Source organism: Poecilia latipinna, unplaced genomic scaffold, assembly GCF_001443285.1.
Source record: "Poecilia latipinna isolate Pla-1442-1.1 unplaced genomic scaffold, P_latipinna-1.0 Scaffold1219, whole genome shotgun sequence".
NCBI lineage: Eukaryota > Metazoa > Chordata > Actinopteri > Cyprinodontiformes > Poeciliidae > Poecilia > Poecilia latipinna.
The window spans coordinates 75,193-90,909 of NW_015113835.1; the positions used below are offsets into that span (position 1 = coordinate 75,193).

At 40.6% G+C, this 15,717-nt stretch overlaps 1 protein-coding gene across 6 annotated transcripts in view; it reads left to right on the top strand.

Moving 5' to 3' along the window:
- Positions 1 to 15,717, top strand: part of bsna (bassoon presynaptic cytomatrix protein a) — a 103,894-nt gene that overhangs the window by 65,133 nt on the left and 23,044 nt on the right. For all 6 annotated transcript variants that reach the window (XR_001427623.1, XR_001427624.1, XR_001427626.1 and 3 more), the window contains exons 3-4: positions 6,991 to 7,449; positions 9,432 to 14,789. Coding sequence is in view for 1 of the 6 variants with exons in the window: in XM_015053957.1 (XP_014909443.1) it covers positions 6,991 to 7,449; positions 9,432 to 14,789 (5,817 nt within the window). In the remaining 5 variants the exon portion in view is untranslated. The remainder of the gene's footprint in view (positions 1 to 6,990; positions 7,450 to 9,431; positions 14,790 to 15,717) is intronic.

Consider the following 15,717-nt stretch of genomic DNA (forward strand, 5'->3'; position numbering starts at 1 on the left):
TATATATATAAAAAAAAATCTATATATATATATATATATATATATATATATATATATATATATATATATATATATATATATATATATATATATATCTATATATATATATATATATATATATATATATATATATATATATATATATATATATATAGGTTAAAAAAACAGAGAAAATGCTAACTTAGCGTTACAAATAGCATTTGGAAAATGTGGCATAGCATAACAGGAGTTCAGTATTAATTATCCTGTCAAGCTGCTGCTCTGCCTTTACTGCATTTTAAAATGAAAAACGAGGATGCAAAGCATTAGGTAAATAATAATCCAGTATCAAGTTAATGCTTTATCGCCAACATGATCAAGTGTTTTTTTGTTTGTCGGGGTTAACAGTTTGAAAGACTAAACCAATAAAGTATTGTGAAAAAAATGTTCTGTTACCATGACAAATACTTAATACCCGCAGTATTAAAAGAAAACAACAAACAAACAAACATAAAAATCATTAAATCCCTTCAACAAATAGAATTAAAGTGTGTCACCGTGACTCAAAGTATTGGATTTGAATTAAACCTGATTTACATTTGATGAAACATGTCAGACACTTTTCCTTTTAAAAATCACACGAAGCTGATTGCGATACTAGAAGACCATTCCCCTTCACAAACATAATGACATTTTCAACATGTTTTGAAATCATCTGTTCTTTCGTTTCTCTGCAGGTTCTTATTCTCAGTCTCTTCTCTGCTCCCACCTAGTTCTCCGGAAATAATCCGTCTCTTTTTTACTGCAAAATTGTTCATGGATTATTAACCTTTAGATAAGTAGCTACTCTGCATTAGACTTTAAACAGAATCCTTCTATTAAAAGACATAAAAGGCTGCCAGTTGTATATTTTATAGTTAGTACACTGTACATTAGTCGGAGAGATATCACTTATGTGGGAAGCCGTAGAGTCTGACTTTAAGCTGTGGGTTTGACCTAATGGAGCGCCTTTGTTTTGTTCTGGTCCTCCTAACACATGCTTTCTGAAGCACTTGTGGAAGTTTGTTGACTTGTCTGTCTTCATGCTCCCTGTTGAGTCAGTGATGAGATAAGCAGGCCCCGCTGTAGCTCTGCTGCTGGCGAGCCGCCATCCCATTACTGCAAAAGTCAAAAATCCTCTGATCCCTGCAGTCACTTCTCTCTCTCACACACACACATCCAAGCGCAGCGTCTTTGCAGGGAGACACACTCTCGCACTGCGAATGTTCCCCCTGTGTTTCACTGGTGTACTTCTGTGTGTATTAGTGAGTCCCAATAAGACACTTAGCCTGTTACGATTAGCTCCCATGACAGATTTATGGGTCATACTGTAAGCAAACTTCGGCCTGCCTTTGGTTTGTCTCTGTCTGGCACAAAGGCAGATGTCTCTGAGCTGTTTTTTTTTTTTTTTTTTCTTTTTCATCATGGAGTCTCTGATTGTTCTCTGTCCCTGAGCTGCAGAGAGAGAGAGTCCTGGCAGAAGAACCTTTCAAGTATAGTTTAATCAGCATGAGCCTCCATCCAGTCCATGGGAGCTGCTGGCCACTGGCTTTGTGTCTGAAGTTTAGCATTGAAAGTTATTTGAACCAGCTGCTCTTAAGCTCTTTCCGCATAGCAACCCATGTGTAAAAAGCATTGAAATTAATCCACCTTTTAATTGAGTCCCCTTAATATGTAATTGAATTTTATTTTATTTTTTTTTTTGTATAGGCTTACAGTTTTTCTCAGTCACTTTGCTGAATTTCTTGAATTTCTAAAACTTTTTCAAACAACAAAAAACCTTGGGCTCACTGCAAAAGACAGTTTTTTCTTCTTATCAATCAATCAATCAATCAATCAATCAATCAATCAATCAATCAATCAATCAATCAATCAATCAATCAATCAATCAATCAAATGTTATTTGTATAGCACATTTCAGCATCAAGGCATTTCAAGGTGCTTTACATAATTAAAAACAGCTCTTCTGTTTTTCTCTTCTTCTCTCTGCCTGCTGCCTCCACACAACTCTCTGTCAGAAATGATTTCCACTTCTTCTTTTCCACACATCATTCTGTCTGATTGCCAAACACGTACTGATACATTCGGCCACTTTCTTTTTTTGCTGAAGCTGTTTTAGGCACTTCAACAAAATTTGACAAAATATTTAAAAAAGGAAAAAAAAGTAGCTCTGGCAATAAGTACCAACATCTCTGGGGGTATTTAGCCAAATCTCATGATCACAGACATAAACTGAGACAACTTTCAACTAAAAACCATATGCTAATGAGATCCTCCTACCAGTGCTGTTAGAAGAGTAAAGAAGTGGCTCGTCATCCATATGTAGGTTTTATGTTGTCTATGTGAAGAGTGCCCGCCTGGAAGTGAGGGGATGTGGATGTGTTTGCAGTCACACACACACACGCACGCACGCACGCACGCACGCACGCACGCACGCACGGCCTCCACTGCTCTGCCTCTCACAATAAGGTTACATAATTAAAGAGGCTCTGTTGAGCTGATAAAATGGAGAGAGGAGATTTTTTTAAATATCTGTGAAATGGAAATGAAACCTGTTTGTGTTATATAACCGGCAGAACAGCTTCTGCTGTAATTCTCCCTCTTCCCCATGAGCTAATTCATTTCTCAACCTCCTTTTCCTCCAATACTTTTAATTCATCGCCTCCTTTCTGTGCTACATGAGTTTCTTTTTTTTTTTTTTTTCTGTTTTCCAAAATGATCCCCGTTTGTTTTGTGTGTTTACTCGTCCAGGTCACTGTCCGTAACTCACTTTCCTCTAACAGAGCATGTCTGGACTGATAGATGTGATTGATATGAATGAATCTTGCATTTTCCAGTTTTTTTTTTTTAGATAAATTAGAGGCCTGAGATGAGTTTTGAGAAACGTACCTCATTTGCCTCGCCTTTCCAAGGTGTTTTGTAACTAAGTGCTACCTATATTTTATCTGTTTAAACTTCCTGAACATGTTATAATCGATACATTGTTTGAAATAACTGTGGAAGAACTTAAAACTTGTGGACGGTGAACATTATCGGGCCGGCAAACAGGTTCCTTATGAGACATCAGCAGCACCTGGCTCCTGTCTTTTTCAGTTTGCCCCCTCATCTTCTCTTGATCTTCCTCCTTTTCCTGCTTCATCTTCCTCTTTTGTCTCCAGATCAAGCCAGACTCAGCAGCGACTCATCCCATTTAACGTGTGCGCACATGCACCCGCGTGCACACGTGGCGTCATTCACCCCAGCAGTTTTTCTTTTGCTCTCCCTGGTGGTGCTCCTCTCCACCTCTCTCCTCTCCCTTTTCTCCTCCCTCCTTCTGGAGAGCTCCAACCTGCACTTACACATGGATGCGAGCCATGTGTCTACATGTGTGTTTGTGCTTGTGCCGGAGTGTGTGTGCGCTATGCAGCAGAGCACTGCTTAAAGCATCAGCCAGCACAAGGGAAGTGTGCGCTCAAGCAAAACAATGGCATTCTGGGTAAAAATAGCCCTTCACTCTGTTGGAGGTATAAAAAAAAATAGGAGGCTGAGAGTGACAAACAGGGAGATGGAAGGGAGGGGAAGATTGGAGTCTAATGACTGTGTGCCGAAAAGAGAAATGAGATAAACTGTAGATGAAAATGTGCCTAAACTGAACGGAAACACGAGTTACTCAGACAGGAATCAGCCTAATAGGAGACTAGTGCTGTTGAAAGACGTTTCCATAGCAACTGGTCTGGTGGCTATAAATGTACACAACGCACATGTAATAGTGTCAGACAATATTAAAGTTAATGGAGATCTGTTGACAGTATAAATATATATTTTTTTATTATATTTTGGTGTTTGGATTTTTTTAAGTGGCTGACTTTATTGAAAAGTTTCTCTACTTCCCCTATTTTTCAGTTTGATAAAGATCTTTTTCTGCTGGTGTTGGTCAGTTATCTTTTTCACTGATACTATAAAAAAAAAAGTTTTCAAAACATCAGCCAATAATTTTACAACATGCTTTTGGGAAAGATGCGGCAACATGTGACGTTTTTATTATTTGGAACATTTAGATACCAAAATAATTTCTGGTTGCTGAATCCAATAAAATGTGATTTTTTTATTATTAAAGAAAGTCAAAAACTGACTGATGACATCACATAGTGACACGTACTGGATTTATCTTTGAGCGATATTGTCTCTGTTGTCATCATCTGTTGGTCTTTGTGCTTTAGTTGTCACATTGTCTTTATTTCAGTCATTTTAACTTTGTTACTGACACTGTCCTATGCATTGTTTACTGTTTGTTCTGTGTTTTATGGTTCCTTACTTTCACTTTTCTTTGTGTATTTGTTTTAATTTTGGTTTAGGAAGACGGTTTTGTGTCTATCCATTTGTGTTAATTAGTCATATTCCTTCTGCTCCTCTGATCACGTTCCCATGTCGGTCAATCACCTCCCTAGCAGTTAAACGCCAGGCAATTTCTTTACATCCTTGTCATCATTGTTCATTTCCACGGTTCTGGTTTTACTGTACTCCTGTTTCCGTTGCTTGATTTTTCCGGTCAGTGCTTCTCCAGGCCTGTTTCTGGCTTTGGAACGGTGTTCTTTCTACATTTACTCTAATGGTTTCACTGTGTTGAACAGATTCCTACAAAAGAGACAGATTGTGAGCCAGTATAAATCCTCTAAAAGAAAATAACAGAACAGAAATCTAGCAGCACAAAAAGCATTTAAAAGGAGAGAATAAAGTATGGCAGTAGCCAACAAATGCGAGAGGAGAGGTAGATCCCGAATTAACGACACGAAGCCACTAAATGAAAAGAAAGTAGCAGCTTGACATGTGGAGCGTTGTTGACATTGTTTGTGCCATGTAGGTTAAGTGGACACCACTGGTGCACTCTGCAGGATATTTCTTGCTCACAAACAGGTATATGTGTCGTTATCTGCTGGCTTCAAAACAAAAACAACAGTTGCAAAAAACAAACAAAAAAAGGCGGCAGTAGTTTGAGAAGCCACTGGACAGATCGGCACTGGACATACACACTCGCGCGTAATCATATTTTTGCAGTTTATTAACAAGAGTTACTACTAGTTTTAAGTGTTTTGTGGTTTTTTTGTATCTTAAATAAGTTTGATGGAAAGTTATTAAAAGAATAATGACAGTTTTTTTTTCAACCATGCTCCCAAATGTACACATTTCTGATACTTTATTCTTATTGTTTATGTGTCATAAATAGATTTTCCAGCCAGTTCACTTCTTTTTGATCGTTTTCCATTAATTTAATGCGTCGCTGAACAATAAAAATCATAGAATGTAATCACTACTTTGGCTGTCTCCTCATAATTAGTGATATTGCACAGGCAAAACCATCACTTATCAAAGGTGGGCTCTAAAGGATTGGGAGTCTGAAAATGGCTCCTAATCAGAGATGAGCACTCGAAAGGATTCGGTGAGAGACCGAGGTAAAGGAGGCGCGGGAGGACGCAGAGCCGTTTAGAAAAGCCTGAGCATCAGAGGGGAGTTACAGAAAGAGCAGGTGGAAAACAGCAGCGATGGTAGATAACTGTTGAAGAGAGAGTGCTGCATCTATCAATTATTCATTACGTCGGTAATACAGCCTCTGTCTTGCCCCAAATAACATTAGCTGTCCTGGATAGGACAGCTAATGTTAGAGACAGAGAATAAACAGATGGTGCTAGTGGGGGGGAGAGGGGGTGAGAAGACATTGGAGACACTGAAAAGAAAGTTTAACCAAGATGAACAGATAGTTATTTGTTTTTTTATGCAAAACTACAACTAAACCTGACAGACTGTAACTAAATATGTTAGGTTGAAATGCATAAGGTGCATACTGCAAGAGTCAAATGAGGGCAGGAAATCATAAGGAATGAGTTTTTCTTACAAATTTTCAGTCTGAAAGTTTTATTTGTGTGTCTGACATTTGTTGTTCACATGTTCAAAATAAAGATTTCATTCATTCATTCATGTGTATGAATTTACATGGCAACCAGACGGATGCGTAATACAAATTTTAATCAATAGTGAAAAAAATTATGATGTGTTTATATATATATATATATATATATATATATATATATATATATATATATATATTTTTTTTTTTTTTTTTTTTTTTAAAATTTTTAAAAACAACATTTCCTCTAATTGCAGCAGTTTAGCTTTAAGCCCAGCCAACTATCTACTGCATCTTTTATTTGAGCATGTCATTTCAGACAAGCGATGAGAATCACGACCGAAGACTGCTAAATGTTTAGTTCTGCGTTTACTTCGAAGTCATTTCTGCTCTTTCTGTGTCAGTTTGATGCAGCTTCCTAACATTTAGCAGTCTGTGAAGTGGTGTGAGTAAAAGCTAATGGGATGAAAATAGTGTGTAGCTGTCAGAGTGGCTTGGCCTTTTGGAAACTTGTGTCAGATTAGTTCAGCCTGCCATCGTTCTGACAGCTCTGTTTTCAAATGAGATCTTCACAGAAACCAGTCTGAGTGCAGTGCGTGTTAGTGGAAAAGATACCAAAAAATAATAATAATAATAAGTGAAGAAGACTAATCTAAGTGTAAAATGTTTTAATTTTGGCAAATTACATAAGTTTTATTTTCGGAAAGAGTGTGTGTAAATATTTATTCAACTCCTTTTTTGCACCTTGTAACCAATTTCCTAATATTTCTAATGATTATGTGAAGAGATCATGTCTGACCAATCATGGTGGGCTTCCTGGACAAAGTCCAGCCCTGAAACTATTTAACACTGTCTAAAATATTTTCTTCTTATGATGTTTTTATCTATCAAAGAGTGAATACTGTACACATCGCTATGAGGTAAAAACCTACTATAAAGTCATTAACACTGACATTAAACTGGGTCACAGTTTGATCAAATGCTTGGTCAAAACTACAAAACCCTCATCTGTATGTGTGCGTATCTATTTCATGATTTAGAAATAAAAACTAATTACTTGCCTTTTGTTTTCTATTCTGTGTGTCCTTCAGAAAAAAGAGTGGTTATGTCTTAACTGCCAGACCCAGCGGCTGTTGTCTGGAGGCGGCCTGGATGAGCCTCCTCTTCCTGTTCCCCATGCCTCCCCGAAGCACCAACCAATGGGCTCACCTCGTCACCAGACGCCGACCAGTCAGCAAAGCCCTGTCCACAAGTCGACCACTCAGCAAGGACCCAAACCGGTCCAGCCGCAGGGACAAAAATCCCAGATGGGAACAGGCGTCGGTGGACCTACTGGTCCCACGCCCGCCAAACAGCCCACCGATACCAAGACCACAACGCCAGCCACAGCACCAGTGCCAACCACCGAGGCCCAGAAACCCACGAAACCAACAGAGGAGAAGCCTAAGACGGAGCCTGAGAACCAAACTGCCAAAGAGACCAAACCTTCACAGAAGAAAGGGGAGCAGATCACTCCAGTAAAGGAAATTAAGAAGTCTAGGCACTATGACGTAAGTTCGGCGTTCTTTGTTCTTTTTTTCCTTTGTTTAAAAAAAGGTTTGAATACTGAAGTACTGGAGGAAGAAACAGTAACGTGAGACCATGCTGATATAGTCAGCGTGACAGGATACATGTCATATATACACTACATATCTGGTCCAACTTTAGAAAAAAGACTTGACTAAATTACACCAGCTTCTGAGTTATAAAAAGAGTCCCCTGAAAATGCAGGTAATTTTTGTTAAGGGTTTAAACCTCACAATAGTGTATTTTGGAATATACATTTAAGTGAACTTATTTTATACATAAAAAAAATATATTTTTTAAAGTTTTTCTGGCATCATGAAAATAAAAAATAAAAAGCTTCTCTGCCTTGGCTTTATCTCGGCCATTATTCTCTCATGAATATTTGTCATTTTCCTTTTTGTTTCTCTCTGTTATGAATTCATTTAAGCTCATTATGAAATGTCAGAGCCCTCCAAAAGATGTTCAGCCTTGTTCTCCTATTGAGATGAAATGAAATGAAATGAAAAACAAAGTTTCCTCACAGTTTGTTATTAGCGGGTATAGCTGTAGAGCGAATGTTTTGTTAGGTTTTCTTTCTCTTGGTCATGAAGGTTATGATTATGGTAAAAAGTAAGATGATCCAGTATTTAAAGATGTACTGAAAACATGAAAATACTAACAGCCTTATAGGTCTCTAACTATCAGATTAACATGCATATATATGCATTTCTTTAGAAAAGAACTAAATGATTTACAGCAATTTTTGTCAAGTAAAGTTTTTTTTTTCTCATTGTGACAATTTCTTGTGTTATTTGGGTGTCTGGTTAGAAAAAGAAAGAAACTTTCCTGGCAAAGAAATTCTCCTGACCTGTATAATGTGTTCTATAGGCTTGTAGAAAAACCACATTTACTTTTTTTTAGCTTATTAAAGGTGGAAAAAGGCAATCAAATATTTTTATTTCATTCTCATTTTTACAAAATAAGTACCTGACATTTTAACAAGGGTGACTAAAGCCTTTTTGTAGCCATAGAAATCCACACAAAATTTGACCTTTCAGTGGTTTTGTGTTATTCATTTTGAGCTGTATGTCCAAAAAGGTGTAAAGACTTAAAACATGTATTTTAACTGACTGTGTGATGTGAATATGTACTAAAGCAAAAATAACTACCATCCCTCATGTAATTTTATATCAACCTCATTTGCATAATCTTTTGTTGTTTTTTCACATACCAAATAAAATATCTTTCAAACGTTCATTCATTACCTATTTTAGATTTTATAAATGGAAAAAAGTACATATCTGAAAACAATTGAGAGAGCAAACCTCCAGTTTTTATACCATACATAAGGCATTTAGCGCCCGTCGTGTAGAATATAAAAAAAACCTGTGGGCCCTCTTGCCTTTTCTCTTTACAGCTCTATTATTGTGCATATTCATTCATTTTAGAACATTTTTAAATCCAAATAGGCTCATACAATTAATCAAAATTACTCTATTTTGATAAGTCGCTGTTTGGTTGTGCCAAATGTCCATATATGTGTCATAAAGAGCTTGGTAAAAGATGAGTGGAAGCTCACAGAAGGCTTTAATTTTATTTTCTAGTTGTGGGGTTCAGAGGTGCTTCCATTTGCAAATTATTTAGGAAATCTGAATACCAGAATGTTGTCATCATATTTTAAGACTTATTGTTAATATTCAGTTGATAGAGACTGAATGTGGACCTAATACACTATCATAATTTGATTAGTTTAGTCTTCTAGACATTGCAATAAATACGCTTTTTGTGCAAAACGTGTTTTGTTTTTGTTTGTTTTTTTGCCATACTCCAAAAACTAAGCTTATTTTACATCTAAAAACAGATTTCAATTATATATATATAAAAAAATGTCAACAAAATTATCAAATTTCTATTACTTTTGACCCAAACCATATAGCCAAATTTCACCACGCCTAATGCGATCTTTCTTTGTTTCTGTTCTCTGTAGGACACAAAAAACAACAGCACCCATGACTTGTCACGCAGCCCTCAGAGTCTCAGTGACACTGGCTACTCCTCTGATGGGATCTCCAGCTCACACAGTGAAATTACAGGTCTAATCCAAGAGGAGGAAATGAAGCTGAGTGAGAGGGGAATCAGTGGGCGAGGCTCTCCTCCAAGCCCCTCTGAAATCACCAAGCTGGAGAGCTCGATGAGGCCACTGCTGGAGAAAAGCCTCTCTGAGGAAAAGCCGGACAGAAGGGGAAGAAAGCACAGGGACAGAGACTTGGATGACAGAGGAAAGCATCGACCACGTTCCCTTTCAATTCCTCCAGATGCATATGATTCTGATGAGGAATTAGAGGATATACTGGAGGAAGAGGAAGATGGCGGGGACTGGGAGAGTAAACGGAAAGAAGGAAAGGAAGAGAGAAAAGAAAAGAAGAAGGAAAAGGAAAAAGAGGCTGATCCAACAGAGATGACTGACGAGGAGTTCATGAGGAGGCAAATAATGGAGATGAGCGCTGACGAGGACAACGAGGAGGAGGAGGAAGAGGAAATGGAGGAAGACGAAGATGAGGAAGATGAAGGTTACGGCTACCAGAAACCGAAGAAAAGCCACCACAAGCACATCATTTCTGACTCAGGGAAAGAAAAGAGACGGCTTCAGCACCACTCGAGTAGTTTTGAGGAAGAAACCAAGACCTCCGCCGATGTCTACAAGGGTTCTGTGGAGGAGGGGGAGGAAGATGTGATGGCATCCCAAGGGGGGCTGAGGCGCTTCAAAACCATTGAACTCAACAACACCAACAGCTACAGCCGAGATATGGAGCTGAGCAATGAAAATGATCTAAACCTGGACCGGGAGCCAGAGCTGGAAATGGAGAGCTTAACCGGATCTCCAGAGGAGCGTTCTAGGGGCGACTATTCTTCAACTTTACCTCCAACTTCATCCTCATATGGTTCAGGACAGTCTCCAACATCCATCTCATCAATGGAGGAAGACAGTGACAGTAGCCCAAGCAGGAGGCAAAGACTGGAGGAGGCCAAGCAGCAGAGGAAAGCACGCCACCGGTCTCACGGCCCCCTGCTTCCGACCATTGAAGACTCCTCAGAAGAGGATGAACTCAGAGAGGAAGAGGAGCTTCTGAGAGAGCAGGAGAAGATGAGAGAGGTAGAACAACAGAGAATAAGAAGCACAGCACGGAAAACCAAAAGGGATAAGGAGGAGCTGAGGGCCCAAAGACGCCGAGAAAGATCCAAAACACCACCTAGTAATTTGTCACCAATTGAAGACGCTTCCCCTACGGAGGAGCTAAGACAAGCAGCAGAGATGGAAGAGCTTCATCGGTCCTCTGCTTCTGAATATTCCCCCCAAAGTCTGGACTCTGAGGCTGAGGGGTACGAGTCCAAAATCTACAAGTCAGGCAGTGAGTACAATCTGCCTACTTTTATGTCTCTCTATTCGCCTATAGAGAAATCTTCCTCAACTACGACGACCACTGCTCCATCAACAACCTCCAAACCTCTGAAGAGTGCTGAGGAAGTTTATGAGGAAATGATGAGAAAAGCAGAGATGCTGCAAAAACAAGAAAAGCTACAGCAGCAGCAACAACAACGACATGGGCAGTACTATGAGGAGGACATTAATGGACAAAACTACGACGACGACTATGACTATGAACAAGATCAAACGGGATATGACAACGAAGCGGCGGAAATAGAAAACGACATTTATGAGGAAATCCGACAAACATCTCAGAACATCACTAAGATGCAACAGGCCACAAATGAGCAAGTCGAGATTGAAATTGAGAGTTCTTTTGCAGATAAGCAGCTGCTGGACACAGGCTCAGCCTTTGCTAAACTACTAGAGCAAAGCAATGCTCTGTTAACTCCGGGGACAAGTCCTACCCAGGTCTCAGCTCCTGTCTCCTTTGCTGAGAGTGGAGGTCGAATACCAGACGTGAGAGTAAGCCAGCACTTCACCGCAAAGGATGGGCACAAGGACAGAATTAAAAGCCAAGCAGGAAAGAATGGCATAACTCCAACAGTGGCTGCTACCACCATTGCAGCTTATGGGGTTTATGCCAGAGACGCAGTAACAATTTCCCAAACAGGATCAAGCCACACTATGACATCAACCCAATCTGATACCTCACGCAGACACACAGGGACTCTTGCCACATCCTCAGCTACAGTCTCAAGTGTATGTAGCAAGATTGCAGAGATTACCCAGGCCTATAGTCAAAGAGAAGTAATCACCAGAAGGATTGGGGAGACAAGAGGTGTTCAAGTGCGGGACAGCTCGACATCATCTGCTGAGAGGATTATTGAACCACGCTCTCCTAAGTATACTACCTATTACAGGAGCACGAGTCCTCCTCTCTCTCCATCACCACCGCCACCACAAAGTCCTATTCGCTCTCCTTCCAGAAGGTCTACTGCTGAGTTCTCCACACAGACCTTCAACTCAGCCCTGCGAATGGAGCCAGCTGGTTCTGGGCCCACATCACCTGTGATAGCTCAGGGAACCCAAACAGCACATCGATCAATTTCCCCAAGGCTATATCGACAACAGTCTTCCCAGGAGGCTCCATACTCCCCACCTCCAGGTCCAACTAGACCAATGACAGTGAACACGGCAACTTCTCCATTGTCCTCACCCACTCGATTTAGCCGTCAGTCAACATTTGATAGCTACTCTCCATGCGGCAGCCCCCCGGACACACCACCTTATCAACAGTCACCGACACACAGCTTCTATAGAGCGCAAAGAGTGGAGAAGGTGAATGTAGGGACAAGCATGGTCACTACTGCTGGTTTATACACCAGAGGGTCTGTGTCCATGGATAATATCTCCCTCTGCCGAATATCTACAGTCCCGGGAACCTCAAGGGTTGAGCAGGGCCATATGATCCAAGGTGGTAGTGTTGTAGATCTAAGAACTGCAACCCACTCAGCTCCCATTATTATGACTGATCAGGGAATGGACCTTACTTCCTTAGCTACAGAAAGCAGGAAATACCACGGTGGACCAGAAGGTTCCAGGCATTCAACAATCATACAACCACTGATTATGAATTTGAACACACAAGAGACCACCACACCTACCACTGTGAGTGTCACTGTGGCTGCTTCTATGTTTATGACCCAGCTAAAACATCCAGTGGTTTATGGTGATCCCCATCAAAACCGAATAGATCTAGGTCAGGGCATGGGCTCAGCGGTGTGTCTTTCTCAGAACAAATCACCAATTTCTCCTCCAACTGACCCTTCCATTCCAAAAATTGATGCAAAATTGGAAGATCTCAGCATACAACAAAGAGAATTGCAAAAACAACAAGAGAAGCTGCAGAAACAACAAGAGCTCCTTGAGCAACAGCTACAACAGCACCATCAGCTGCAGCAGCACCAACAACAGGCATCTGTTCTAGCCAAGTATAACCTCACAGGCCAGGTCTCACCTTTAGCTAAAAAAAATTTATTAGTCAGCCAGACTAGTACTGCATCTACAGTGGTCAGTGCTGTTTCACCAGTCATCAATCCTGAGCTTTACGGCACTGGTCCTGTTGAGCTGAAAGGGAAGCCCAGCCCACCTGGTTTGATGCAGGGGGGTAAATCACCACATAGTATGGTTGTACAAATGGATGGAGGGCCCGAGCCAGTAAGGGCATTGACTCAACTTGTGAAGGTAGAAGAAGGACAGGATGCAGTGGATTTGACAGGAGGCCAAATAAAACCTGACCAACCAGCTTGTTGTGATGTAGTTTACAGACTGCCATTTGGTGGAAGTTGTGTTGGTGTCTCTGAGAAAGAGGGCATAAGGCCACCGTCTGCCCCACCTCTTACAGATGAATCAGATCAAGAAAGACAACCTGGAAGGTACCATGAGTACCCAATGGACACACGTAAGGCTTACACGTTACCTTTTCCTGGTAGGCTTCAGCCTTCAATGTCTGATACCAACCTTGCTGATGCCGGCTTACAGTCATACCACTCTAAATATGAACCACACCTCCAACAAGCTGGTGAACTTGTCATGGACTTAACTGCTATGAAACAGAGCTATGGAGGATATATGGGCATGCAGTACGGTTCCTACACAGATTTACGTCATGGAGGAGACATTTCAGCACAAACGTTGCCGATAAGACGATATAATTCCTTGTCTAACATCAGTTCAGATTATGGTTATTCTGCTCGTGATATTGCAAGCTTCCAAGAAGCTAACTTGGCTCAGTACAGTGCTACAACTGCAAGGGAGATAAGTCGAATGTGTGCTGCACTTAATTCTATGGACCGATATGGAAGCAACCCAGACTTGCTGCAGTATGGCAGCTTAGGCAGAGGTACTGGACCAGGTGCCTCCAGACTTGCAGCAGGCATTGGCATGAGGCAAAGTCTGATCTTTGGATTAGATGGAAAGCCTATGTCTCAAAATCAAGCTCTGACGAATCTTATCAATGCCAGGCAGGCTAGTCTGAGGGCCATGTACCCTGCTGCCATTAGGTCATCTGACGGAATGATTTACTCCACCATTCAGACCCCAATAGCTTCAACACTTCCCATCACCACCCAACCTGCATCTGTACTTCGACCTCTACTGAGAGGGGTCTATAGGCCATACGCTTCTCCCAACATGACACCAGTGCCACTGGCCAGTCTCACCAGATTACCCATAAGCCCAAGAATGCCCTTATCTGGACAAGTACCACTTCGTTATCCAGCGCCAGGTCTGCTTCAGACAACTTCAGCCATTGCCTCTACCACTGTTGCTGCATCAACTTCAGCCCTTGTGCCCATGTCTTTGACAACCGCAAGCTCAACAGCCCTGGAGGAACCTGTTTACCTTGGTAAAGGTGCCAAAGTGACATCAGCAGAGGTCACTTCAGCACAAGGAGTGCTTGTCACTTTGACCGAACCGCAGCAGCAACCAATAAACCTGTCCCAGACACATCTGAACACCCAACAACAGAAACAAGTGACAACGGCTCAGCAGCCACAGCCTCCTCCTGCAGCTCACGTATACCCACCCTCAAGTCCAGCAGTAACCCAAGGCTACACCCAGCCTGCTGCAGGCCCATCGGTCCCCACCACTGGCTTGCCCGTTCCATGTGGTCTCCCTCCTTTCCCTCCACCTGGTGCAATACATAAAGAGGGTGAAACTGAGGCAGAGAGGCTTCACCGACAACAGGAGCAGCTTCTGCAGATGGAGAGGGAGCGCGTAGAGTTAGAGAAACTTCGTCAGCTGCGACTGCAAGAAGAGCTTGAGCGCGAAAGAATGGAGCTGAAGTTTCACAGGGAGAAGGAGCAAATTCTGGTGCAGAGGGAGTTACAAGAGCTGCAGAACATCAAGGAACAGGTATAGGGAAAATCAGGAGTTATGTAGTGGTGTTGATGTCTTTTTTTTTTGTTATTTTCCTGATTTGAATGTCTTATAATTTTTCAAGTGGTTTTCATAAGTGAAGATTCTGCTATTTCACATCAGTAATTGATTAACCAGCAATTTTGTGTATCATTTAAAGGCAGCATGTTTCTAAGTTGACATTTTTAATTATCTTTCAAAAGATTTTTTTTTGTATTCAAAGGAATATTAAGTAGTCCTTCAAGTTGTTGATTAGACACTGATATAAGAAAACAAAAACAATTCCTTGTGCAATAACTCTTGATTTATTGTGAGTCAGAAATTATCCAGCCTGGATTACTACGTGACAATTGTATGTTTTGCATGCTGTTCTTTGTTATTTGAATCCAGTTACCTCGTGTTACCCCGGTGTCTACGCCTGCTGATCCTTTGGTACATACGATTCATATGACGTGGTGCTTTTACACCTTAGGAAGAACAACAATAATAACAGTGGAATTGATCTAAATAGAGATTGCAGAGTTTTTTCTGCGTTGGCTGTTGAAAGATTAAATTATTTTCCTGGACCAGTATGTAAAATTACTTTAATGATGAAAATACTCTATTTTTACTCTATATTTTTGAATGCAAGCTCAACTTAGACCCCTATGTTTCGAAGCATGTTTCTTAAAATGTGAAAATTGTTTAAGAAGATCTCTGTTCCTCTTGGCTCACAGTCAGTAAAACGATAGTGAGTTACACTGTGGAAATGGGATTCCGCCTATGTGTCCGTTGTATGTATATGTCTATCAGATACTGATGAGCCTGAACTCCTGTCACATTTTTAATTTGTTCTGAGTTAAGTAAGTTAACATTTAAGAGCATATTTAAATTAATTCCTAATTTCATTTAATAAAATGTTAAATATGTTTTTCAAAATAACAAC